The 25,078-nt window shown below is 41.7% G+C and overlaps 1 protein-coding gene and 1 long non-coding RNA gene across 4 annotated transcripts in view; one reads left to right on the top strand and one right to left on the bottom strand.

Annotated features, from left to right (window-relative positions):
* MCM10 (minichromosome maintenance 10 replication initiation factor) overlaps positions 1-13,872 on the bottom strand; it is a 44,618-nt gene extending 30,746 nt beyond the window's left edge. For all 3 annotated transcript variants that reach the window (XM_049624597.1, XM_049624596.1, XM_049624598.1), the window contains exons 1-7: positions 13,825-13,872; positions 12,022-12,108; positions 8,057-8,398; positions 7,174-7,278; positions 6,512-6,649; positions 3,471-3,642; positions 1,686-1,851 (exon numbers count right to left, since the gene is read on the bottom strand). In XM_049624597.1, the coding sequence (XP_049480554.1) occupies positions 1,686-1,851; positions 3,471-3,642; positions 6,512-6,649; positions 7,174-7,278; positions 8,057-8,398; positions 12,022-12,028 (930 nt within the window). In that variant the 5' untranslated portion in view covers positions 12,029-12,108; positions 13,825-13,872. The remainder of the gene's footprint in view (positions 1-1,685; positions 1,852-3,470; positions 3,643-6,511; positions 6,650-7,173; positions 7,279-8,056; positions 8,399-12,021; positions 12,109-13,824) is intronic.
* Positions 13,873-13,924: 52 nt separating this feature from the next.
* Positions 13,925-24,509, top strand: LOC125918595 (uncharacterized). The gene is made up of 3 exons (XR_007456502.1): positions 13,925-14,219; positions 15,245-15,355; positions 23,851-24,509. It is a non-coding gene; the product is annotated as an uncharacterized LOC125918595 (long non-coding RNA).
* Positions 24,510-25,078: the final 569 nt, after the last annotated feature.

The following is a 25,078-nucleotide window of genomic DNA, read 5'->3' as shown; positions in this document are numbered from 1 at the left end:
TATATTTTATATATTCAAAATAATCTTGAGAACGTCTGCTAATTATAAATTAATCCTCTCTCTAGGCTTTAGTATTTATTACCTCTCTTTCATTTTTTTTTTAAATGTTTATTTTCGAGAGAGAGAGAGATAGAGCATGAGCAGGGGAGGTACAGAGGAAGAGGGAGACACAGAATCTGAAGAAGGCTCCAGAATCTGAGCTATCAGCACAGAGCCTGACACAGGGCTTGAACTCATGAACTATCAGATCATGACCTGAGTTGATGTCAGATGCTTAACTGACTGAGCCACCCAGGTGCCCCTGCTGTTCTCATTTTAGAAATGAAGGTGAAGTCAGGCAAGCCAACGGCCCATGTGTTAGTGAAGCCTCTAGTTCTCAGGTCTAAGTACTCAATGGGATAGTACCGCCTTTCTAACTACACACACAGTGTGAAAAGGACCACTGGAAGTAGTGGCACTACCATTTAATAACTTACTGATATAAATTTAGAGGATCTACTATTTATCACTGATGATATTATTAACATTAATAAGGAAGTATCAGCTCTATGCTATTAAAATCTTTGCCTAGTTTAGAAGAAAAACAAAAGCCTCATTTAATGACAACTGGCTATGTTGAATGGTCAAATTTCAAAAGCCTTATCATGTATCTGAAGAAATGTAACTCAAAATGCTGACTGTAACAACTTCCACTTTCAGATTTTTTTTTTTAAAACAAAATAATTTCAATACACAATCAAGCTATTTCACAGAGGCAACCCAGAGTGGGTGTGGTTATAGGTTATGGTGAGCCACTGACTGGATTTGAGTGTTCTATTTTCCCATGGATGTGTACAATGCCTTTCAATGTCATCATAGCCACTTATGACACAATTCAGAACCTAATCAAATGAACCAGACGTGTTCACGTTCAACTCGACAGTAATAGGGCTAGAGAAGGACTCACTAATCTGAAAGTCAACTCGTTGTTAAGGAGGCCAGGCCTTGTAGAAAAATCCAAGGTTGTCCAAGATCTCAATTAAGAGAAAGAAATCAGTAATGACCATGATCATAGTATTTTGAGAGGTGGAAGAGAATTCTGATAGAATCAAAAGCCAGTTCCTTCCTCTAAAAAATAAGCACATGGAAGTCCTCAAAGATTAAAGGTAAACCTAAGTCCACATAGTTAAAGGGAGAATGAGGCTTAGAACCCAGATCTTGTGACTCGCCATGCCACAAGATAATCTTCTTGTTATGCCTCAGTCAACTGCGATTTTAGAACTTGTTAGATTTTTTGTAATATTCACTGTGCTCACAAGGACGGCAATTTCAGAATTTCTGCAGTTGCCCTCTTACTTCCAGTCAGGCTGTCCAGAGAGTCTGTGCTCAGCCTCTGCTCCATAAGCAGGAGGACACCATCACTGGGGCAACCCACATGTACCACAAAAACAATGACAAGTGAGATGCAGCAAAAACAATACAATGAAAAGGCCAAGGACCCTCTACAACCAGATCTTCTATAAGTAGGGCATTCTCCACATACACCCCTCTCAGACAGCAATCCCAACAAAGGTGAGGCAATCTGGGAACTTATGAGCAGCTATTTCAAAATGAAATACTGATGGGCTTGGGCTAGAAAAATCAAGAACATGAGTCCCCACTGTTAGTTTGTAATTGAGCAGCTAAGAAATCAGTAAGATGCTTACACTATTACAACTCTGTGGAGTGATTTTCTTCAATATAACCCCAAAAGTCACCCAGTCTATTTCTTCCAGCTTCTCACTTGCCATCTTTTCCTTGAGCTGAGAAAGTCTGATCAGTTTTCGGCCAATCATTTTCTTGTTCATCTCTGTGGAGGACACTCGAGGCCGCCTGGGTCAAGACACCAGCAATTATTAGATTATTATTCTAATAAGAGATTCCCTGGCACTGTAGCAGTTTGGTAAGAAGAGATGTTATGGACAGAGATCTTCTCTGAAGTCTCGGCTCTCAGGGAGGTTTAGTTATGTAGTATGGGCAAAGCAAAGATGGTTTGTTTTTTTAAGTAGGCACCATGTGTGACACAGGGCTCCAACTCACGACCCCAAAATCGAGAGTCGCTTGCTCTTCCAACTAAGCCAGCCAGGCGCCCCCAAGGCAAAGATTTTTATGGCAGATCAATAAAAATAAGATAATTCTTAAAGCTAGGTTTGTGCTTCCTTCGATAGAGAAGTGGAGCTTATATAGAAAACAAGAAAGATCATACACTCTTTTTCTTATACATTATAATGTATGTTACAATATTCTTTTAAAAGTGATCTCTGAGTTTAATACAAAATCATAAGTTGAGATTACAAAATAAGATATTTAAATTTCATCAACATTTTCAGAGAACAATAAACCAAGGCTTCGATTAATATATTCTTATTCCTAATGAGACTCCAACAACTGTGTGATCCCCTAAATCTGCAGCCCACTCAGGAGCTCTGGCTGAGTGGTTCTGACTTTGTCTACCCACTTCAATTTACGGGCACAGCGCACTCACACTCACAACATCTTCATCTGTGGGGGATTTCAACCAAGAACCTGTTGCAGTGGACACGATCATCTCGGTAGGGGGACGTATACCTTGGAAAAAACCTTGCAGCGCCCTCAGTGAGAACCACAGCTTTTACTGTATTCCATCCCACGTGTCCCAGGTGTCATTAAAACACTTGAGTACTTTCTTCCGATTTTGGAGAGTATGGAGTCTTTAAATACACATCTACGGTGTGGTGGCACCCACCTGCCTCCCAGCCACCGCTCAGTAACGTGTAATTTAAGATCTTAGCAGTTTTAGTTGAGACTGACAAGGGTTAGGTGTTCTAGGATAGCACCTAGCTACTCAGATGGACTGTACTAAAAGCAATCTGGTCTCAGCGTAAGGATTATTGCCCTGCCCTGGGCTTCGACAGAAGTGTTTGTGGAGCTGCAATGGACTAGTGATGGGGGGCACAGAAGACTTAAAAGTCCGGGCTCTGAACTGAACTGATCCTGGGATTTATTCCTATTTTAACAGAGAATCTTAATCTCCCCACACAACCGAAGCAAAGGACATAAACGTGCCTTGAAAGTTATTAGAAAGAAAAAAAGCACAGGTATTTTTCTTAACACTAATTACAAGATACTACGATCCTGGTTAAACTGTGAACACCTTTATGTATTTAAAAAGTCTCTATCACTGTTTCTGATTACGTACACTATTATTTATTTGCCCATTTCCTTTTTACAGATGCATTATCTTTTACTCACCATGTAAACATGAAAAAGTCTTCTTTAAATATTTCACATGCCAACTGTACTGTACGTTATGGTTAGTTTTACTGCCAAGTTTTGCCAAGTTCAAGAGCTGTTGGTGTTAAGTGGATCTGCTGTACAAATACATGGTTTGTAGAAGGCTCAGTCCTCGGGAAGGAGGACAAGGCATCTAGTGGGGCATGAGAACAGAGTGAGAGGCCTTTACAAGTACTGACCTGAGTCTCAGGCCCGAGAAGGCTTCCACACAGATCACGGTCTGCGGTTCTCCAGAACTCCTGGGGGTCCCTGCGCTGTGATCTCTGGTCAACCCACTAGGTTTGTTTCCAGGAGTAGTTCGGAGTGGTTGGGAAAGTGTACTTGTCGTCCCTGAAGACGAACTTTTGGGCTCTAAAAAATTAACATAAAAATTAAGTGAAAGGAAAATCACACTAACCCCTACAAAATTTGTTTTTATAGAATTCTTTTTTTTTTTTTTTTAATTTTTTTTTTTCAACCTTTTTTATTTATTTTTGGGACAGAGACAGAGCATGAACGGGGGAGGGGCAGAGAGAGAGGGAGACACAGAATCGGAAACAGGCTCCAGGCTCCGAGCCATCAGCCCAGAGCCTGACGCGGGGCTCGAACTCACGGACCGCGAGATCGTGACCTGGCTGAAGTCGGACGCTTAACCGACTGCGCCACCCAGGCGCCCCTATAGAATTCTTTTTAAATCAATATGCAATAACCAAATTTTGAGAGAACAAAGGAAGCCCACAAGACCATTTCTGTACTACCCTCCAAATCTCTGCAGTGCAGTCTGAAAGAACTTCCTGAGACCATGGAAATGTTTTATACCCATGCTGTCTGGTATGGTGGCCACAAGTACTTAAAATTGATTAGTGCTTCTAAAGAAATGAATGTCTAATTTTACTTAAACTAATATAAATGTAAATAGTCACACGTGGCTAGTGGTGGCTATATTACAGTGCAGCTCTGAAACAGAGTTCCTTTGTGCAATGACATTGAGCATTCCCTATACACAGAGCACTGTGGTAGATTGCATAAGGGAGTAAGAGCCCTCCTTCAGGGACCAATGATTAGTGATTTGTGTACAGATCAACTTTCTACCTGAAGAAAATGCGAAGTTAACTCCCTTTTGTTTCTGGTTTCATCTCATTCCATTTGGTTCCATTTCATTTTATTTACAGGGTGGGGCAGGCGGATCTAGGGGGACCAAGGTATTCTACTGACTTGCTTGCATTAAACATCCCTGATGTGGTTACTATTCTTATTTTAGAAGCATTTGATAATGTTCCTGAAGGTCAGAAAACCTGGATATTTTTCCTTAATACAATTTCACTCTCTCTTAAATAAGACTGTGTTGTTTACCCTCAAAAGACTTTGGATCACCGCTCCCAAGCTAGGAAGCAGGGCAACCCAAGAACTTGAGAATCTCTAGAAAGCATGCCCATGCCCCACGCCCTCAAAACTGAACTTTGGACACTGCCTAATGACATAGTAATGTTAAAGATCCTAAAGGGATGGATGCCATTCATAAGCGGATACAAGGAATACATAATTTTTGTTAAATAAATATGAACATGCAGGGCTGCTATTCCCTACTACAGAGTCACATGCCACTGCTGTTCTAAAGGGCCTTTTTGAACATACGTGGTGAATAGCATGCTGCTTACTCTGAGCTATGTTATTCAGACCATTCTGTCTTAGATCTTCCAAAGAATTATTTTTTTTAATATTTAAATATACTTCTTTGAATTTTATTTTATTTTTTAATTTACATCCATGTTAGTTCACCTATAGTGCAACAATGATTTCAGGAGTAGATTCCTTAGTGCCCCTTACCCATTTAGCCCATCCCCCCCCTCCTAAAACCCCTCTAGTAACCCTCTGTTTGTTCTCCATACTTAAGAGTCTCTTATGTTTTGTCCCCCTCCCTGTTTTTATATTATTTTTATTGTCCTTCCCTTATGTTCATCTGTTTTGTATCTTAAATTCCTCATGAGTAAAGTCATGTGATATTTGTCTTTCTCTAATTAAATATTTTTTAATGTTTATTTTTTTTTAACTTTTTTTCTTTAATCTTTATTTCTGAGAGAGAGACAGAGTGCAAGCAGGGGAGGGACACAGAGACAGGGAGGCACAGAATCTGAAGCAGGTTCCAGGCTCTGGGCTGTCAGCACAGAGCCCAACGCAGGGCTTGAACTCACAAGCCGTGAGATTATGACCTGAGCCGAAGTTGGATGCCCAACAGACTGAGCCACCCAGGCACCCCTAATGTTTATTTTTAAGAGAGACAGAGAGCGCACATGTGAGCAGGGGAGGGGCAGAGAGAGGGAGACAGAGGATCTAAAGTGGGCTCTGCGCTGACAGCAGAGAGCCTGATGTGAGGCTCGAACTCACAAACCGTGAGATCATGACCTGAGCTGAAGCTGGACGCTTAACTGCCTGAGCCACCCAGGAGCCCCGAGATCTTCCAAAGAATTATTACCATGTGCAAACTGAGGCAGTGCAATAAAATCAATACATAGCACTTATGAATATTTTCCAGTTTAATTCTACGTGCTTATATGTGGGCTGAACTAGAACGGTGTTTGAATATACATCTCTACTCCTGGAGAAGTCTTTTCTAAAGAATGGACCCTCTGCTTTAATACAACTTCACTTCAAATAAAACCTGGCCATTAAAAGGAATCTGTGCCTTGAACTCACAAGCCTGAAGACTCAATCTCTGGATTGCACAAGAACTCAATCCAGTGGTTATACTTGCTATAATTCAACTACAGGACTGTAGAGCTTCAAAAACATTTAATTCGTTGTTTTAGTAAATACCTACTCTGCACCTGAGGGTTTTCTGGGCACTTTAAGATGCAGAGGAAGATTACAAAACAGAGCATATGGCTCTCAATCCCAAACAAACTTACTTTTCTCAATGGGCAGTTAAGGCAGACCCCCAGCTGTCCCCTGCAGGTATGACAGTGATGAACTGAATTTTAAACAGAGCCAGACTGGGGCGCCTGGGTGGCTCAGTCGGTTAAGCAGCCGACTTTGGCTCAGGTCATGATCTCGCGGTCCGTGAGTTCGAGCCCCGTGTCGGGCTCTGTGCTGACAGCTCAGAGCCTGGGGCCTGTTTCAGATTCTGTGTCTCCCTCTTCCTGACCCTCCCCCGTTCATGCTTTGTCTCTCTCTGTCTCAAAAATAAATAAATGTTAAACAGAGCCAGAGTAGCGAAAAACCAGGCAGGCCTTGAGTACTGTACCTGCAGGTGAAACCTTCGGAGTCCGAGCCACCCGCTTGGTTTTCGGTAGAGCAGGGACATCAAGCTCTTCAGCGAAGCACGTTGACTCCTGAATTCTTTGAACTTTCTTCTCCTTCAGAGGGGGACGTGGGGACTTAGCTATGTTATTAAAAGGAAAAGAAATTAACAAAGAAAATTTAGAAAGGAACTCAAAGGCTATTTTACCAGCAGCTGAATGCAGAAGTAATGCTATAATTTTTCTTTCTCTCTTTTAAATATTTATTTTTGAGAAAAAGAGAGAAAGTATGCATGTGTGCGAGCACGAGCAGGGGAGGGGCAAGGAGGGGAGGGAGAAAGAGGGAGAGAGGGGGAGAGAGGGAGAGAGAGGGAGAGAGAGGGAGAGAGGGAGAGAGAGGGAGAGAGGGAGAGAGGGAGAGAGGGAGAGAGGGAGAGAGGGAGAGAGGGAGGGGGAGGGGGAGGGGGAGAGAGAGAAAATATGAATCCCAAGCAGGCTCAGCGCTGTCAGTGCAGAACTTGATGCAGGGCTTAAACTCACAGCCCATAAGATCATGACCTGAGCTGAAATCAAGAGGTGCATGCTTTACCCACTGAGCCACCCAGGTGCCCCTATAATTTCTCACTAACAGAGATGCACGTTATTCCTAGAATTACAGTCTGATTACCAGGAGATTTATGCAGAAGGGCTGGACTTGCAGGCTGTGTAATTGTTGCTATTTTTAGCTGTTCTTGTAAGGATTTCATCTGCTCTTGCAACTTCTTTAATTCATCTAGGAAAGAAAAGTATATTGACTTAAGACCCAGAGCAGAAGAAATATCATACATGGCAAAAATGCTGGAATTACTTTTGGTGTCTACTCCCTCACCCTGAAATGCCAAGAGCCACAATATAATCACATACTGAGAACTCACCATTAACTTTTGCACTAAGAGGTCCCTTAGAGAAATAAACTTTGTATTTTCAGTAATCAAGTCTCTAATACCTAAGCTAGTCATGAATTTGTTCTACTGACAAATATCACAGATACATATCCCCAGTTAACAAGTTTTTAGGAATCAAGAAAAGTGATTAGTATTTCATAAACTGAATACAATATAATAAATGCTGGTTCTTGCATTAGAAGAAACAGCAAACCACTGAATTTTATTATAATTTCAGAATATATAAGAGACAATGCCACGAATAAGAAAAGGGCACTCCACAAAGCTTCTGTTCAGAAATGGTCTCCTGCCCAAAAATAATGTGGAGAAGCCTGCCATCTTGTCCCTGGCTCCCCATGCAGAGGAGTCTCTGGGTAAGATTTTTCTGTAACAGGCACGAAAGACGTTAGAGCCATTCTGGGAGGGACTAAATTACAGCTGGCCTCTGCATGCTGAAATGCTGGCTGTGAATGTCTCCTCTACTAACTCCCACGATTTCTTTCTTTTTTTTTTTTTTTTTGCCAAGTCATGTATCTCCACTCTTGACTCAGCAGCTATTTTGATGAAAACTGTCAGGTTCCATCTAGTCTACCATGAAGAAATTAGAAAAGCAAGTAGTTAGGGCACCTTGCAACTCTTGATTACTTTTCCCTTGACTGGGAGCAGGAGCAGTGGGGACACTGTTTTTAGTTGACTGTGGTGTGGGAACTTCTTCTTCATCTGTTAAGTCCCCCATATCTCCAAAGAGAGTGGCCAGATTTTCCTTTCGGTCCTCAATCTCTCCCACTTCTCCATCAGCAGGCTCCTCTGAGTAAGATTCACCATCATCATCTGCATCAAAGAGCTCATCAAATGCATCAGGTTCACGATCTTCCTGGGTCAAGCGGTGACTCTCTTCTGAATTACAGTCCAGGGCTGACTCATTCTCCTCCAGCAATGCAGTCAGCAGAGACAAATCATCTTCCTCCCCTGGGGAAAAAGACAAAGGACAGAAAGTAAACCTACCTGAGAAAAACTGCTAATGACAAGCAGTTAATTAAAACACTCAACATTAATAAGGCAGTTAAAATGGCTCACCATTTTGCCTGGTAAATTGTTGATCTTCTGTCCACCTTTCCTCTTCCCAAGTGCTTATAGGGCACTGGGTGAAGGAGAAAGGGGCCAACACCTGCATAGTGACCACACCGGGCCGTTCACTGGGCTGATCTTTCTCCCTGTGCTACTTCAGCTAGTGAGATAACTTCCTGCATACCAACTTCCATGAAATCCAACCCATAAGGGAATAACTCAAAAATACACTAAACATGCATTTAGGCTTTAATTGTTTGAGGGGTAAAAAAATTTCAAATGTAGAAAAGGTACAAACAACCATATAAAAAGTACTTATATTTCATCAACCAGAATGAGTCATTTATGTTTGCTTCTTGCCTTTACGTTAGATAAGTAAACTTAAAAAAAAAAAAAGTTTATAGTTTATCATGCCAAATCTTTTTTTCAATGTGTATATGGTTTTTTTTATGTGCATATGTGAATTTTTTTTATCATGCCAAATCTTATCACAATTCCTAACCACTGCCTCCACACCCTACTGCAAGAAGTATCCTAATTTTGGTATATCAGTCTAGTCCATTTTTCAAAATTTTAACATAAATACATAAGTATTCATAATCCATACAGAGTATTTGGTTGATTTATAATATTTTCGGGACACCTGGCTGGCTCAGTTGGTTAAGTGTCTTACTTCAGCTCAGGTCATGATCTCACCGTCTGTGAGTTCGAACCTGGTATCAGGCTCTGTGCTGACAGCTCAGAGCCTGGAGCTTGCTTCGAGTTCTGTGTTTCCCTCTCTCTGTCCCTCCTTCGCTCATGCTCTGTCTCTCTCTCTCTCTCTCTCAAAAATAAACAAACAGTAAAAAATAAAGTATTTTCATAAATTGTTGCACACTGTATATATTCCTCTGTATCCTGGTTTAATTCAACATTGCATGTTAAGACCGACCTGAATCAAAACATACAGTTCTAGTTTCTTTCAATGGCTATATGGTAATTCTTTTCCAATTCTTTCCCACCACAAACTCTGCAGCAACCATGACGATGTCTTGCATACGTGTGACAGTTTCCCAGGAATACCTAGCACGAGTGGAATTGTTGGGCTGCTGGGTGCACATCTTCCGACTTGCCCAGATACGGCCAAACCCGCTCCCAAAGTGATTACTCACTAGCACTATGCCAGTGCCACTTCTCCCTAACACCTCACCAATATCTGATGTCACTTTAAGTTTTTTTGCTAGTCTGATGGAGGATTTTAAAAGGCATCTCAGTGTTCTGATTTGCATTTCCAGAGAAATCTCATGAGGTAAAGAATTGTTTACATTTATTGGCCCTTAGGATTTCTTCTTTCTTTCTTTCTTTCTTTCTTTCTTCTTTCTTTTTCTTTTGGTGCCCATTTTTTTCCCCCCTGTTTGGGTATTAATCCTTTATAAAATCTGAGCCATTTTAAGACATTAATGATATTTCATGCACCGTGCCCCCCTTCACCTGAAAGACAAGAGTTAAAGTCCAGAGACATCAAGGGTCTGTTCAGGACCATATGGCAACACAGGTCAGCACAGGAGCCTGGCTTAGGATGGAGATCTCTAGGCCAGCAACCCAATATTCTTTACACCGCTCTACACTCTCTTACCAGATGGAAAAGAGCCAATGCACAAACTCATGGCCTAGAATCTGATGAAAGGGTCTAAGGCTTAAAGTTAGATAATGATCTGCTGGAATTTCTTGCTCGATAATCACTGCAAAACTGGAGGGCACAGCAAGAAGAGGCGACCTGGCTCCCTGTGCTCTGGGTGAGACTGCCACATTCCCTCAAGGGAGCCAAGAGGCCTTCCTCTCTCCTGTTCTTAGCTGCTGAAGAGAGCACACTTCAGGAAGAGGCTTTGGTTCACACCACTCATAGTTGATGATAAATGTTGCCCAGAGCTAATCTGTGATGCCTCCCAGCCCAGTTCAACTCAGTCACCACCAATAATCCTGTCTTCATGTTATGCTGACCCAACCTCCCTGCTTCATTTATACACTGGACCCTCTTCCTCTCAACCCCCCAAGGATGTCAGCCTATAATCATCAGCTCTCCTCCCCACATCACCCATGATTCCCTGTCTTCTGGAGCATTCCCCTCGGCATATGAATTCTTTCTAGTGTCTTCCATCATACCAACCAACTACCTGATTATCTTCCTACTTATTTGTTCTTATCTTGCTCTCTGTACTAGAATGGAAGCAGGAATGTTGTGCAACCGTGTTTCTCTAGACCAGATTTCGTCCACACTGGACCAAACTGTTAGCACTGTGACAACCAAATGAATGTTTATTAGATACAACGGTTTCTTAGAGGACACATACCCATTCACCACTTATTTTCTTTCTTTTTTTTTTTTTAATTTTTTTTTTAATGTTTATTTATTTTTGAGACAGGGAGAGACAGAGCATGAACAGGGGAGGGTCAGAGAGTGGGAGACACAGAATATGAAGCAGGCTCCAGGCTCTGAGCTGTCAGCACAGAGCCCAACACGGGGCTAGAACTCACGGACCGCAAGATCATGACCTGAGCTGAAGTCGGCCGCCTAACCGACTGAGCCACCCAGGCGCCCCTCACCACTTATTTTCATAACTATCTCATAGCAAATAATTATACTTTATATTATATTAACCGCCCTGAAGGTAATTTGATGGTTTCAGGAAACAGGATGCTATTATTATACCAAAGGTATAATCAATGTCACGTGTTATCCCAGTGTGAAGAATTTCAATAATATTTGGTTCTACTTTTTTGAAAAAGGAAGAGGGTAATAAACTTGGATTTAAAAACAAAATCTAGTTTCAGATAATGACCTCATTATGTAACCAGAAAAATAATGCATTTTATTTGTCAGCATCTCTTTACAGCCAGCACAATCACTGCTAAGCTACTCCCAGGCTAAGCTCTGTTAATCAGAGTAGCCTCTTTTTATTAGGTAAATATTGTGCATACACCTCTGCAAAATAAACAAAATGAGAAAGGACTACAAGAATTTAACTCACAGCTACACTGAAGCGACTTCAACATTAACTGTGAACTCTGAAGTCAGGCTTCCTGGGTTCAAATCCCTACTGTGGCAGTTTCACCTGGGACAAATTACTAAACACCTGTCTCCTGGTGTAAAAAATATGGCTGCTCATAGGGCACCTGGGTGGCTCAGTGGTTGAGTGTCTGACTTCGGCTCAGGTCATGATATCATTGTTCACGAGTTCAAGCCCCACATCGGCCTCTGTGCTGACAGCTCAGAGCCTGGAGCTTGCTTTGGATTCTGTGTCTCCCTCTCTCCTTGCTCTTCTCCTGCTCACAATCTGTCCTCTGTTCTCTCTCTCAAAAATAAACATTAAAAAACAAATAACATTCTCTGATTGAAGTGAGATCTTTTCTGAACCACTCAGACAATACTTGAGGGTGAGGTAGCCATTTTCACCATTCCGCAAGTAGGATAAATAACAAGTCCATGGACAAAAGCGTGGTTGTCCATGAAACACACATAACTTGAGACAGCTGCCAGAACTTACCATCCATGCTGTCAAGAGAACAGTTGTGATAGAGAACTTCAAAGGAGAATCCAGTGCCCAGGAGATGGCAGGAATGTCGAATCTCGGCTATGAAATCAACATTAGAAAAGTCACCCTTGATTGTTCTCGCTTTCTCACATCCCATATATAAAGAATCAGGGATCTCACAAATCCTACGGGCTTGAAGCTGAGGATTCGTCCAAAATCTGACTATTTCTCCCCCCCACCCCCACCACCCCTTTTATCTTATCTTCAAACTATGGTGTAGAAACTCAGTTGAGCTATGGAGCAGTTTGCTGGGTACTAGAGCACATGGATGAGACTGACTGTGAACAAGTATTATTGAGAATGGCCTAAATATTAGGGCTATTATCCCATGTTATTTACTGTGACACATTCGGTGGCTCCCTTATCCACAGCAATCTAGTGTGTGTGGCTCTACTTAGTTGCAACCTTCGTCACATCAGGATTTCAATTCAATACTACTTAGCAAAACGCAGAGGTGGCAGAGCTAATTAGGGTAGATTCATGTTATTGTGTGCACTTTCCTTTTTTTCATTTAAATGATTTTAGTGACCGCAAGAAAAAAGCTCAACAGATTTTGTCTAGGCTCTTATTCAATGAATATGAGCTTCTATAGCTGGCTTTGGGAAGTGCAAGTTCAAGTATTAATTATGATGCTTTCTTTTTACTTATTCGACAAATATTTCCATGGACCTATTGTGTGCTCCCCACTGTGTTGTCTCCTGGGAAATTTGCTGGATTGTAAGCTTGTTGAAGGGTAGCAAACGGTCTCACTCACCTCTATAACCAACCGCCCTCCCCACTCCCCCCCCTTCATAATCTACCTCACCCTCACATCCAGGACCTCCCAACAACTATCGGTTCTATCTCCAAAACAGTGCTCAATCTTTTGTCTGACCCATGAGCTTCCTGTATCGGTCTCTGTCTCTCTGTAATCTCCTTTCCATACAGCAGCCACAGTAGTCTTTTCTTTCCTTAGTAATCTCTGAGGAATATAAACCAGATGGTAGTATTCTCTTAACTAAAATTCTTTAACGATTTTTCATTACCATTAAAACAAAATTCAAAAGTCTATGAATTAAGTGGATACTCTCTCTCTTGCCTACTTCTACTCAGACCAGCCTGCCTACAACTTCTTGAACACAGAGAGTGCTCTCAGGCCTCACGCTCTTTGGAAAGTGCTCCCCTAGCTCCTTCTCACTCTTCAGTTTCCTCTTAAGCATGGAGTGTTCCGAGCCTTCCAGACCACCCTATCTGACCGGCTCCGCGGCGCCCGCCCACACCTCATCCTTTTCGTGACTTCACTGCACTTTCCACTGTGGTGTGCGTGTTATCTGTTATTCTCTTTAGATTCTAAGCTTCACACGGGTATAAGTAATGTGTGTTTGGAGGACTGCACATGGCACACACTCAATAACTTCAAGCAAATCACGAAGTGAAAACAAAAAATGAAAAAAATAAAAGTCTCCACGGCATGCATTTTAAAAGGTTACTTGAGAAAGAACCCAAACCTGGTCCCTTAAGCAGAGAGGACGGCCCGACGCCTGGTACCTCCTTGGTGCCTTTAAGGCGCCCCTACCTTTCGGTCGCTCGGCACCCAGAGCCCACCCGGCCGCGCGGACACCGCGCTCGCCCGATTCCAGTTCTCCCCCACCTGACCGCCTCGGGCTCCGCGCTTCTCGGCCTCGGAGCTCTCCAAACTCTCCCGCAGACCCGCGTGGCGGGCCCCCTACCTCACCCCCGGGTGACCACCCACACACCCAGACCCCAGCTGCTTACCCTACTCGGCACCCCTTCCAGAACTACAGCCAGACCCGCCAAAATTCCAACTTGGCTCCACCCCCCCGCCTTACGCCAGACGCACGCCGACTTAGGGCCGCGCTGATTGGCTACGTCAGCTTTCTTGGCGACGACTATCCGGCAGAGATGGTAAAAGGCTCATCTTGCATAGAGCGATCTGATTGGCTCACGTGACCGGGCGCCCTCTTTGTTGGGGGCAAGAAGACTCCCGGTCGGTGACGTCCTGCGCTCCTTTAGATAAAGTGGTGTTGTGGTGCCTCCCAGCGCTTGGAAGTTTAAGTGTTCCTGGAGGGTATTTTTACAGGAGGTCGGCACTGAATTCCAGACACTCTCCCGGACTGTCATCCACTCCTTTCTACGAAGCCAGGCGGAAGGTAACGCTTGAGGCCGAGAGAACTGCACAGAGACGCTTAAACCGGAAGCACATTGCAAACGTTTCTCCTGCCCTCACAAATGTCCTGTGGTAGGACTGATCCTAGAGAAGTCTGACCGAACGTGCTGGATGATTATTTAACAACCTCTTGTGTTCCACTGAGATGACTGGACTCAAAATCAAAACTCTGGTTCGCTTTGAACTCTGCCTGACCTTGGGGAACTAACTTCTCCCTTTGGGCTTCTGCTTCACCATCTGTGAAATGAGACCTAAGGTCTAGGGGACATTCTTTGAGGCAGTGGAAACGAGTTTTCCAAAGGTATTCGTGATCCAGAGAATTGGAGAATTGGAGCTTGTGTCGGACTAACTTGTTAGGAGGTCGTATTTTTCACAGAACATTTTTTAGTAAAATTCAGAATTTGGGGGGGGGGGGATTTACATTCTAAAAATGGTGTTTGTACATAATTCTGAGAACTGCCCTTTCTAAATGCATAATTCTATTTAGCTTATACATAATTTAAAAGAATTCAAAGCAGAAGAGTTTTTGATGGAGCAAATGACCATTTTAAGTCTTTTCCCCCTTTTAACAGGCACTATTCAGGCCCTGTATTCCCGCCCTCCCACCCCGCACCAATTATTTCATATAAGATGGTATCTCTCTATCCATTGTGTTTGCCTTCGTTTTCATAAAAACTAAAATCAGCTTTAGGATGATGAAAATAAACAGCCCAGATACCATCTACATTGATTTTTTTGGGTGTGTCCTAATGAAGTATTAATGCTCCTTATTATCTGAGCTTATTATATTGACCCAGGAATGGAAATACCACTTTTGACAGCTGCTAGTGTTGAAAAATTAACAGTAATGTTAGCACCATTGTAATCAAACTGACAAAAGGAACTTTTAAATGCATCACTACATCTAATTGCAAAGGTTCATCACAGACTTACTAGCCATGACGTGGACATTCCTGGACCAATTCTGATTTGTTTTCCAAAGTTCTTTTCTTCAACTTGACTTTCCAGGTCCACTGTGCACCCAAAGCCGTGCCAAGAAGTAGAAAACAATACTGGTCTAAGCCCTCAAGTTTTCGTCCAACGAGGGATCAAGAAACTATTACTGGAATTAGCACAGCGGTGAGTTTGAGAAAGAATAAGAGGGGTGCCTGGGTGGCTCAGTCGGTTAAGCGTCCGACTTCGGCTCAGGTCATGATCTCACGGTCTGTGAGTTCGAGCCCCACGTCGGGCTCTGTGCTGACAGCTCGGAGCCTGGAGCCCGTTCCAGATTCTGTGTCTCCCTCTCTCTCTGCCCCTCCCCTGTTCATGCTCTGTCTCAAAAATAAATAAACGTTAAAAAAAATTTTTTTTAAAGAGAAAGGATTAGGGTAGATTCTGGACCCACTGGTGGAAGGGAGGGAGGCAGAAAACACAGAAAGGAGTTCAGGGTGTTTTTCTGAGGCAATGCACTGAAGTAGAGAACACGGGCAGCACTGAAGAGGTTTAGGGGAGAAGACAGACTTGGTTTTCGCTTTCAGAATGAGGTATGAAAGACGCTGATTTAGAAAAGCTTGATCTGCAGATCTGGGATTCAAAGGAGAGGTCTGTACCGCAGGCTCTTACCCTTCTGGCAAAGCGTGATCACCGACCCCTTAGAGAACAGAATGAAAATGGTTTCTTTTTTCCCCCAAGAAAAATGGACACTCGTACATTCGAGATTTTGTATACCTTCTGAGGGGATTCACATGTCTTCCCAATGACACCCCTTCAGATAAAGAACCTCCAGTGTAGAAGGCCAGCGCCCTGGGGGCACAGACTTCTGGGCCAATGAGAGAAGGTGGGCAGGTGCAGCTGGAGTGTGGTTAGGAAAGCAGTGTCACTCTTGGCCCTAAGTCTGGGCCTGACCTCCTCGTGTCCCTGTGCCGGTCGTCCTCTCGCTGTGTCCCTCCCCACAGGGTGAGGCTCACCCAAATCCTGGGCAACTCCTGGTAGCCAAAGCTCTAGGTCCTGGGACCCTGGGATTGCACTGAGGCGGCTTTGAGGTCCCGCGTGGCCTCTTCCCCAGGTTGTCCTTTGAGGGCGGATCCCTCTGTCTACGGGGTAGCTCTTTGGTGGTGGCTGGGCAGGTAGAGGGGCTTGAATAGCGGGCAGGGGTGTCCGCACACTTGGAGAGAGGTGGCGCCCAAGTGCCGCACAGAACGGAGTCTACATGGGAGGAGAAGCAGGGTTTACAGGGCTGGGCCCACTTCTCAAGATGCCATGTTTCTGCGGGAAACTCTGAGGAGACTGGTAGCTTGATCTCTAAACTTTAAAACTTCACACACAGGATCTCTGTGTTCTCGCCCCAGTGTAAGGGGTGGGCCTGTAAGAAAAAGATGGCACAGGATGCCAAGGGAGCAGTTTTAAGAAGGGAAATGGCAAACATCAATGTGATACAGCGGGGGTTCTCAACATCTGGTCCCCGGAGCAGCAGCTTCAGCAGCACCGGGGAACCTGTGAGAAATCACATGTTCACCCTCCGCGCCAGACCTACTGAATCAGAAACCCTGAGGGTGGGACCCACCGTTCTGTGTCCGGTCTCATGTGGCCACTGCGTCTTTCTATAGCAGTGGTTCTAAAACTTTAGAGGGCATCAGAATCATGCGTGAGCCTCTAAAACATATCACAAAACAAGAAAGGGAAAAGCAGAGGGAGAAGTTAGCGGGCTCCAGCCTCCTCCCCCAGAATGCCATTGGGCCCTATGGCTCAGTACCTCCCTCATCACCCCTGCCGGAGGTGCGCATTCTCTGTGTCCACTCACCCCGTCTTCCAGATCATCTCTCACATCTCCTGAGCCCACCCCCTCTTCTCCATCTTCACTTCTGTGACCCTCCCTGACCCCTGGTCACCTCTCTGTTTTTTACTTCTAACTAGTCCCTATCTGATCTCACTCACCTCCAATCCATTTCCCTTATTGCTCCCAATTACAACATCATCTTGGCCTGGATGTTCCCTGAACAAAATTCATCAACAGCTCCTCAGTTCCTGTAATTCCAAACTTCTTGCCATTCAAGGACTTGACTTACAGACCTGAGTCCTGCCTACTTTTCCACTAACCTCAGCTCTTTTCTTTCTCCAAGGAATCAGTCTTTCTTCCAGCCACGCTGACCTGCAACTTCCTCTTCCTAAATATTCCAGGCTCTGGCATGCCTCAGAGCCTTTGTACATGCAGACCTCTCTGCTTCCAAAGCCTCAAACACTGAATCAGCTCCTACTTATCCAACCAACCTCAATGCAGGCATCACCTCCTTTGGGAATCTTAGCCCTTTGGACTAAGCATTGCTACTCAGTGCTTCCTAGAACTCAGGAGTAGGAGGGTACATAGAACTTTCCACACTGCATCCTAATCGTGGACCTCTTATGCTTCTTCTCACCATGATGTCAGCATCTGGAGACAAGGGAACTGTGTCTTGTTCATCTTTCTATCTCTTCTCTGTCTTCCCTCCTGCTGCTGGTGGCCGGCACACAATAAATGTTACAGAAAGAAAAAAAAAAAATCGAGTGGAGTATTTGCTCCTTAACCAATCATTTAGCATTTGAGGGCGAGTGTCTTCCTCTGGAAAGTGCTGATATTGGCAGAATGTGGAATAGAGGCTATTTTAGGAAGGATCAAATGAGGATTTCCAGTACATTTTCACATACTGGTTATCAGCCATAATCACTTACTGCTGATAACATGATGTTGGACAGAGATGTGGCCCATATTCTAGGAATTTACACTCCAAGTTGGGAGATGTGACATATGTATAAAATATAAATGACATAAGGTGATGACCAACGAGCACCAATCTTGCTGGACAGGAGGGGACAGACAGATGGGGTCAAAACATTAAAAGAAGCAGATCAAACAAATCATGTGGAAGATGAACAGGTCAAGAGCGATATTCTATGGGCAGTGAGTTTGTGAGCAGGTGCGGGAAGCAGGTAGATGTAACGAGGAAAGGAGTGGCCTAGTGCTTAGACTCGAGTGAATTAAGACTGCATGGTTTTTAACCTCCTGCCCCATGCTAACTGTGCAACCTCGGGTAAATTACTTAACCTCACAGTGCCCCCGCTTACTCATGTGCCAAACAGGGATACTGACAGTTATTTCATAGGGCATTGTGAAGATTAATGACAAAAGCTTGAAAACACATAGTGTGCCCAGCATATGTAAACATAAATGTGTATTAACCTCAGGGTGCCTGGGTGGCTCAATCAGTTAAGCATCTGACTCTTGGTTTCAGTGCAGGTATGAGTTCGAGCCCTCCGTTGCTTGGGATTCTCTCTCTTTCTCTCTCTCTGCCCCTCCCCCTGCTCTCTCTCTCTCTCTCTCTCTCTCTCTCTCAAAATAAATAAGTAAACTTTAAAAAATTAAATAAAAGTGTATTAACTTCTATTCTTGCTACTTTTCTAAATGCTGCTTAGGGACAGTAAGCTAAAAGACAGGTGCTCAGGAACTGAATATACCAGAAAGTGGAGAAGCCTGGCCAAAGATCATGACACTCCCAGACTGTGGGAGTTCAAGGGAAGAGGCCAGTGGGAAAGACATTATGAAGGAAACCCTCTCTGCTTTGGTAACTGGCCAAAGAAAGTTACTTTTTGCAGGAAAAGGAGAGGACGATGGCCAGATTGGCATCACTTGGGCACCTGGCAGAATTATGGGAAGGGACTGGAGTGCCCAGGAGGAGGTTGCCGTGGACAGTGGGGAGATGGCGAGCTCAGTCTGAGCCAATGGTGTAGATTTCAGCAGGTGCCTTTGACCCTGTGACCAAAGCCAGTGGGACATGCAGGGCTTCATGTAGGTCTGGGGTGTGGTTTAGTGAGTACACATGAGTTCTCCAAAACAGAGATGGTAAAAGCACAATATCCTCGAGTATGTCTACCTGGTTATGCACCGGACCATTAAATCACCTCCTCCATCCTGAGGCCTGGCAGGCAGTGCTCTTCAAAATCAGAAAATCAGACCTTCTAACTGGGAGTGATAGTCCGTTTCTAAAGCCCCTCCAGCACCATTTCCCTCCTGCCGACGTCTGTTCACATCTGCCTTCGTATCTTCCTTGCTATACACGCAGAACTCTCTAAGTCTTATCCCAAACTGGAATTTGTCTGGACAAAGATTCTGTACTAAGAAAAATGTGATCCTTGCTCAGAGGGAACCCTCTACTTAGAGAGAGAGGGAACCCCACCTCCTTGATTTTGTTAACAGGTTACTGTCTCTGTTATGCAAATAAATGTCTATTGCTTTTCAATCAACCTAGAGGTTACTTTAAACACTACTCAAACCAGCCTTGCTGGTTTTAATTAATTCATAAGATTGTTGAACACATTTTTTCCTTGATTTTGCTGGGTTTATAACCCAGCAAACAACAACAACAACAAAATATAATACATATATTTGTAAAATAAATTTTACCTGTAATTATGACTCCTTATATTTAAAAGCCAACATTGCTACATAAATCCATCAGCCTACTGAGAGAGTTTCTGAATACTTTTTGTTTTTTGTTTAAAAAAATTTTTAAAAATATTTATTTTGAGAGAGAGCGAGAGAGCAGGGGAGGGGCAGAGAGAGAGAGAGAAAGAACCTCAAACAGGCTCCATGCTGCCAGGGCAGAGCCCAGTGTGGGGCTTGAACTCATAAACTGTGAGATGATGACCTAAGCTGAAATCAAGAGTCAGTCACTTAACTGACTGAGCCACCCAAGCGCCCCTGAATAAAAACTTTTTGTATTATATTTTGCATCTTTGCAATTACTTGGCCAGAACAAAATACCACTTAAATTACTCACCGATGACTAACATACTTATAACGAGAGTATGTAATGTTATCTCAGTAATTTTTAAAATGACGAATGATGTAAATCAAAGGATTCAACAGACTGTAAAATTATTTCTATGTTTTATTTGCTTTTCATAGCAAAGCAGTTTTGGTATCTTCCATTGTTCTACTAAGACATTTGAACATTGGTTCATATACTTGAGTCCTGTTACACTTAAAAGCTGCAACTGGCTGTTGTATCAGCTTTCCTCCATTGAATTAATGATGGCAAAATACATTTATTTCATTGAAAGCAATTCCAAGTCACCCCTTTCATTATGGGTCAAATGGAAGTGTTAGCCAGTCTTCACAAGTATCTTGATTTTATGACACACACAATACATTTTAGGTTCATATTAGATAAACTTCTCAAAGTTAATTTTTTCATTTTTTAGAAAATAATGGACTTTATTTTTTTAGAACAGGTTTAGGATTACAGAAAAATTGAGTGCAAAGAAAAAAGTTCCCATAAAGCCCCTTCCACACACAATTTCTCCTATTATTAACATCTTGCACTAGTATGGGACAGTTGTTACAACTGATAAGCCAATATTGGTACATTGTTTTTTTAAATTTTTTATGTTTATTTTTGAGAGAGACAGAGACAGAGCGCAAGTGGGGGAGGGACAGAGAGAGAGAGGGAGACACAGAATCTGAAGCAGGCTCCAGGCTCTCAGCTGTCAGCTCAGAGCCTGATGTAGGGCTTGAACCCATGAACCGTGAGATCATGACCTGAGCCGAAGTCGGACACTCAACTGACTGAGCCACCCAGGTGCCCCAATACATTATTTTAAACTGAAGTCCACAGTTTACATTAGGGTTAACTTTTATGTCATACAATGGATTTTGACAAATTTATCCACCATCACGGTATCATGCAGAATAGTTTAACTGCCCTAAAAATCCTGTGTGCTCTCACCTATTCATCCCTTCCTCCACCTAATCCCTGGTAACCAGTAATTTTGTCTCCATAGTTCTAACTTTTCTAGAGTATCATGCAGTTCAAATCATATAGCATGTAGGCTTTTCAGACTGGCTTCTTTCATTTAGCAATATGCATTTCAAGTTCCTCCGTGTCTTTTTGCAGTTTGATAACTTAGTTCTTTTTAGTGCTGAATCATAGTCCATTGTATGGATGTACCATACATATTTATGCATTTATCTATTGATGAAAATCTTGGTTGCTTCCAAGTTTGGGCAATTACAAATAAAGCTATCATAAACATTCATGCACAGGTTTTGTGTGGACATAAGTTTTCAATTCATTTGGGTAGATACCAAGGATTGTACACTTTGTTTTGCAAGAAACCGCCCAGCTGCCTTCCCAAAGTACCATTCTGCATTTCCACCACCAATGAATGAGAGTTCCTGTTATTCCACATCTTCTCCAGCATTTGGTATTGTCAGTGTTTTGGATTTTAGCCATTTTAATAAGTGTGTGGTAGTGTCTTACTGTTTAAATTTGCAATTCCCTAATGACATGTTGAGCATCTTTTAATGTGTTTATTTACCAACTGTACATCTTCTTTGAGGAGGTATCTGTTATCTTTTGCCCATTTTTAAATTTAGTTGCTTTCTTATTGTTAAGTTTTAAAAATTCTTTGTATATTTTGGTATCAGTCATTTTTCAGATATGTTTTGTAAAGATTTACTTCCAGTCTGTGGCTTGAGTTAATTTTTGTGAAAGGTCTAAGGTCTGTGTCTAGATTCATTTTGTTGCATGTGGATGTCCACTTTTTGTTCCAGCATCACTTGTTAAAAATACTATCCTTTCTCCATTGAATTGCCTTTTTTTCTTTATCAAAGACCAGTTGACTATCTGGGTCTATTTCTGGGCTGTCTATTCTGCTCCATTGATATAATTGTTTATTCTTTCACCAATACCACAATCTTGATTCCTGTAGCTTGAGAGTAAGTCTTAAAGTGGGTAATAACTGTCCTCCAACTTTGTTCTTCTTCAGTATTATGTTGGCTATTCTGGGCCTCTTGTGTCTCTATATAGACTTTTAGAATCACTTTTTCAATAACCACAAGATAACTTTTTGGGATTTTAATTGGGATTGTATTGAATCTGTAGATTAAGTTGGGAGAAAATGACATCTTGACAATACATGAACATGATCTCTCCATTTATTTAGTTGATTTCTTTCATCAGATCTTATACATATTTTGTTAGATTTATACCTAAGTATTTAATTTTTTTGTACTAACATAAGTGTTATTTATGTTTTTAAAGTTCCAACTGCTCATTGCTGTTATACTGATATTGGTAATTTGTGTCTTCTGTTTTCTTAACTAGCTAGAGGCTTTTTGTTGATTTTGTTGATCATTTCAAAGAACCACCTTTCAGTTTCATTAATTTTCTCTGTTGATTTCCTGGTTTGAATTTCACTGATTTATGTTCTTATTTTTATTATTTATTTTCTTCTGCTTCTTTTGTGTTTAATTTGCCATTCCTTTTCTAGTTTTTTACTGTGGAAGCTTTGATTACTGATTTTAGATCTTTCATTCAATGCTGTACACTTCCTGCTAAGCATGGCTTTCACTTCATTCCACAAACTTTGTGTTATATTTTCATTTCATTTAAAGTGTATTTAAAGCTCTCTTGAGTATTCCTTGGCCCACGTAGTATTTACAAGTGTGTTTAATCTCCAAATATTCTTTGAGGGTTTCTAGTTATCTTTCTGTTTTTGATTTCCAGTTTAATTTCATTGTAGTATGACAGCATACTGTGTATACTTGTTGTTTTCAATTTGTTAAGCTGTGTTTTATGGCTCAGAATGTGGTCTATCATGGTGAATGTTCTCCATGAACTTGAGAAAAATGCATATTCTGCAGTGGGTCTATTAATTGCTGATGGACAGATTTTGAATTCTTTAACTATTCATCTATTTTTTTCCTTGCACTTCTATCACTTTTTGCCTTATGTATTATGGTGCTCTGTTGTTAGGTGCATATATGTTAAGGATTGTTATGTTTCTTAGAGAATTGACCTCGTTATCATTTTGTAATGTCCCTTTTTAACCCTGACAACTCTCCTTGCTTTGAAGTCTTCTTTAAATTAACAGTTATCCCACTTTCTTTTAATTAGTGTTAGCATACTATTTCTTTCTCCCTCTCTTTGTTTTTAATCTATATGTGTCTTTATATTTAAAGTGGGTTTCTTATAGACAGCATATAGGTGAATCTTGTTTTTGTTTTTGTTTTTTTTAATCCACTCTGACAATTTCTGTCTTTTCAGAGTATATATTAGAGGATGTCTAAAGTGAGTATTGCTATAACTGGATTAATATCTACCATATTTGTTACTGTTTTCTATTCTTACCATTGTTTTTTGTTTCTTCTATTGTCTTTCACTCTATTTCTGGATTTTCTGCTTTTAACTTAACATTTTATGTTATTCCATTTCTCTCCTTTCTTAGTGTATCAATTATACTTCTTTAATATTTTTTTTTCAGTGGTTGCACTGGAGTTTGCAATGTACATTACTAATCCAAGTGCGCTTTCATGGAACACTGTACCACTTCATGGGGAGTGGAAATACTTTGTAACAGAGTATCCCACTTCCCCTGCTCCCATCCCTTATAACATTGCTGTTATTCATTTCATTGATCCATTAGCTATAATCACTGAATACACGTGGCTACTTTTATTTTGAACAAACTGTTAATCTGTTAGATCAATTAAGAATACAGGAAACAAAAGATTTTATCTTCATTTATTGTTTCTCTAATGATTGTCCTTTCTTTACATAGACCTCAGTTTCTGACCCATGTGACTTTCATTTTCTCTGCAGAACTTTTAACATTTCTTATGAAGCAGAAATTGGCAACAAATTCCATAAACTTTTGTCTATTACAAAAGTCTATTTCTCCTTCACTTTTGAAGAAAATTTCCATGGACACAGAACTATATGTTGGTGGGTGTTCTCTCTCAACATTCGAAATATTTCACTCCTTTCTTCCTGCTTGCATGGCTTCTAAAGGTCTGATATATTTCTTATCCTAGTTCCTCTACAGATAAGATTTTCTTTCTTTCTGGCTTCTTTCAAGATTTTCTCTTTGCCTTTGATTTTCTATAATTTGAATATGGTATACCTAGGTGAAGATTTTTTTCTGGCATTTAACCTGCTTGATGATCTCCGATCTTCATGATCTGTAATTTTGTGTCTGTCATTAATTCTTCAAAATTCTCAGCCATAATTACTTCACCCAGCTTCTTTCTTTTCATTCTGATATTCTCATTGCACATATATTACATTTAAAATTTTTCCCCCACAATTCTCAGATATTCTGTTGTTTTGCATTCTTTTTTCTCTTTGCATTTCAGTTTTGAAAGTTTCTGTTGACATTGCTTCAAGTACACAGGTTTTTTTTTCCTCAGCCATGTTCAGTCTATTGATGAGCCCATCAAAGGAATTCTTCACTTCTGTTACAGTTTCTTTGATTTCTAGTATTTCCACTTGATTTTTTCTTAGGGTTTCCATCTCTCTGCTTATAGTACCCCTCTGTTCCTACATGTTGTCACTCTTTTCATTAGAGCCTTTAGGGTAGTAATCATAGTTGTTTTCAATTTCCAATCTTATAATCATCCTATGAGTCTGGTTCTGATGCTTGTTCCATCTTTTCAAACTGTGTTTTGTTTTTTAGTATGCAGTATAATTTCTTGTTGAAAAATGGAAGTGATGTAGCAAGTAAAAGGAACTGAGGTAAGTGAGTCTATAGTGTGAGGTTTTATGTTTACCTGGCTAAGAGCTGGACTGTGTTTACTGCCTGCTGCAGCTGTAGATGTCACAGGCTGAAATTTCCTCTGCTGTCCTTGTTTTGTCTCCTTTGTTGTCTTCGGATTTCCCTATATACTTTTTCTTAAGTAAAGCCAAATATGAGTTCTTCCAGTTGTAATCTCATTATTATGCAGGCACCTTGTTGATGTGGTAAGGTATGTGTGGGGGAGAAGAGTTCCGCAGTCCTGTGATAAGGTTTCGGTCTTTTACTGAGCTCTGCCTCTAGGGGGTGACCTTTACA

Source organism: Panthera uncia, chromosome B4 (genome assembly GCF_023721935.1).
Source record: "Panthera uncia isolate 11264 chromosome B4, Puncia_PCG_1.0, whole genome shotgun sequence".
Taxonomy (NCBI): Eukaryota; Metazoa; Chordata; class Mammalia; order Carnivora; family Felidae; genus Panthera; species Panthera uncia.
The sequence above is the reverse complement of the archived record's forward strand: the minus strand, read 5'-3'. Positions and strand labels throughout refer to the sequence as shown.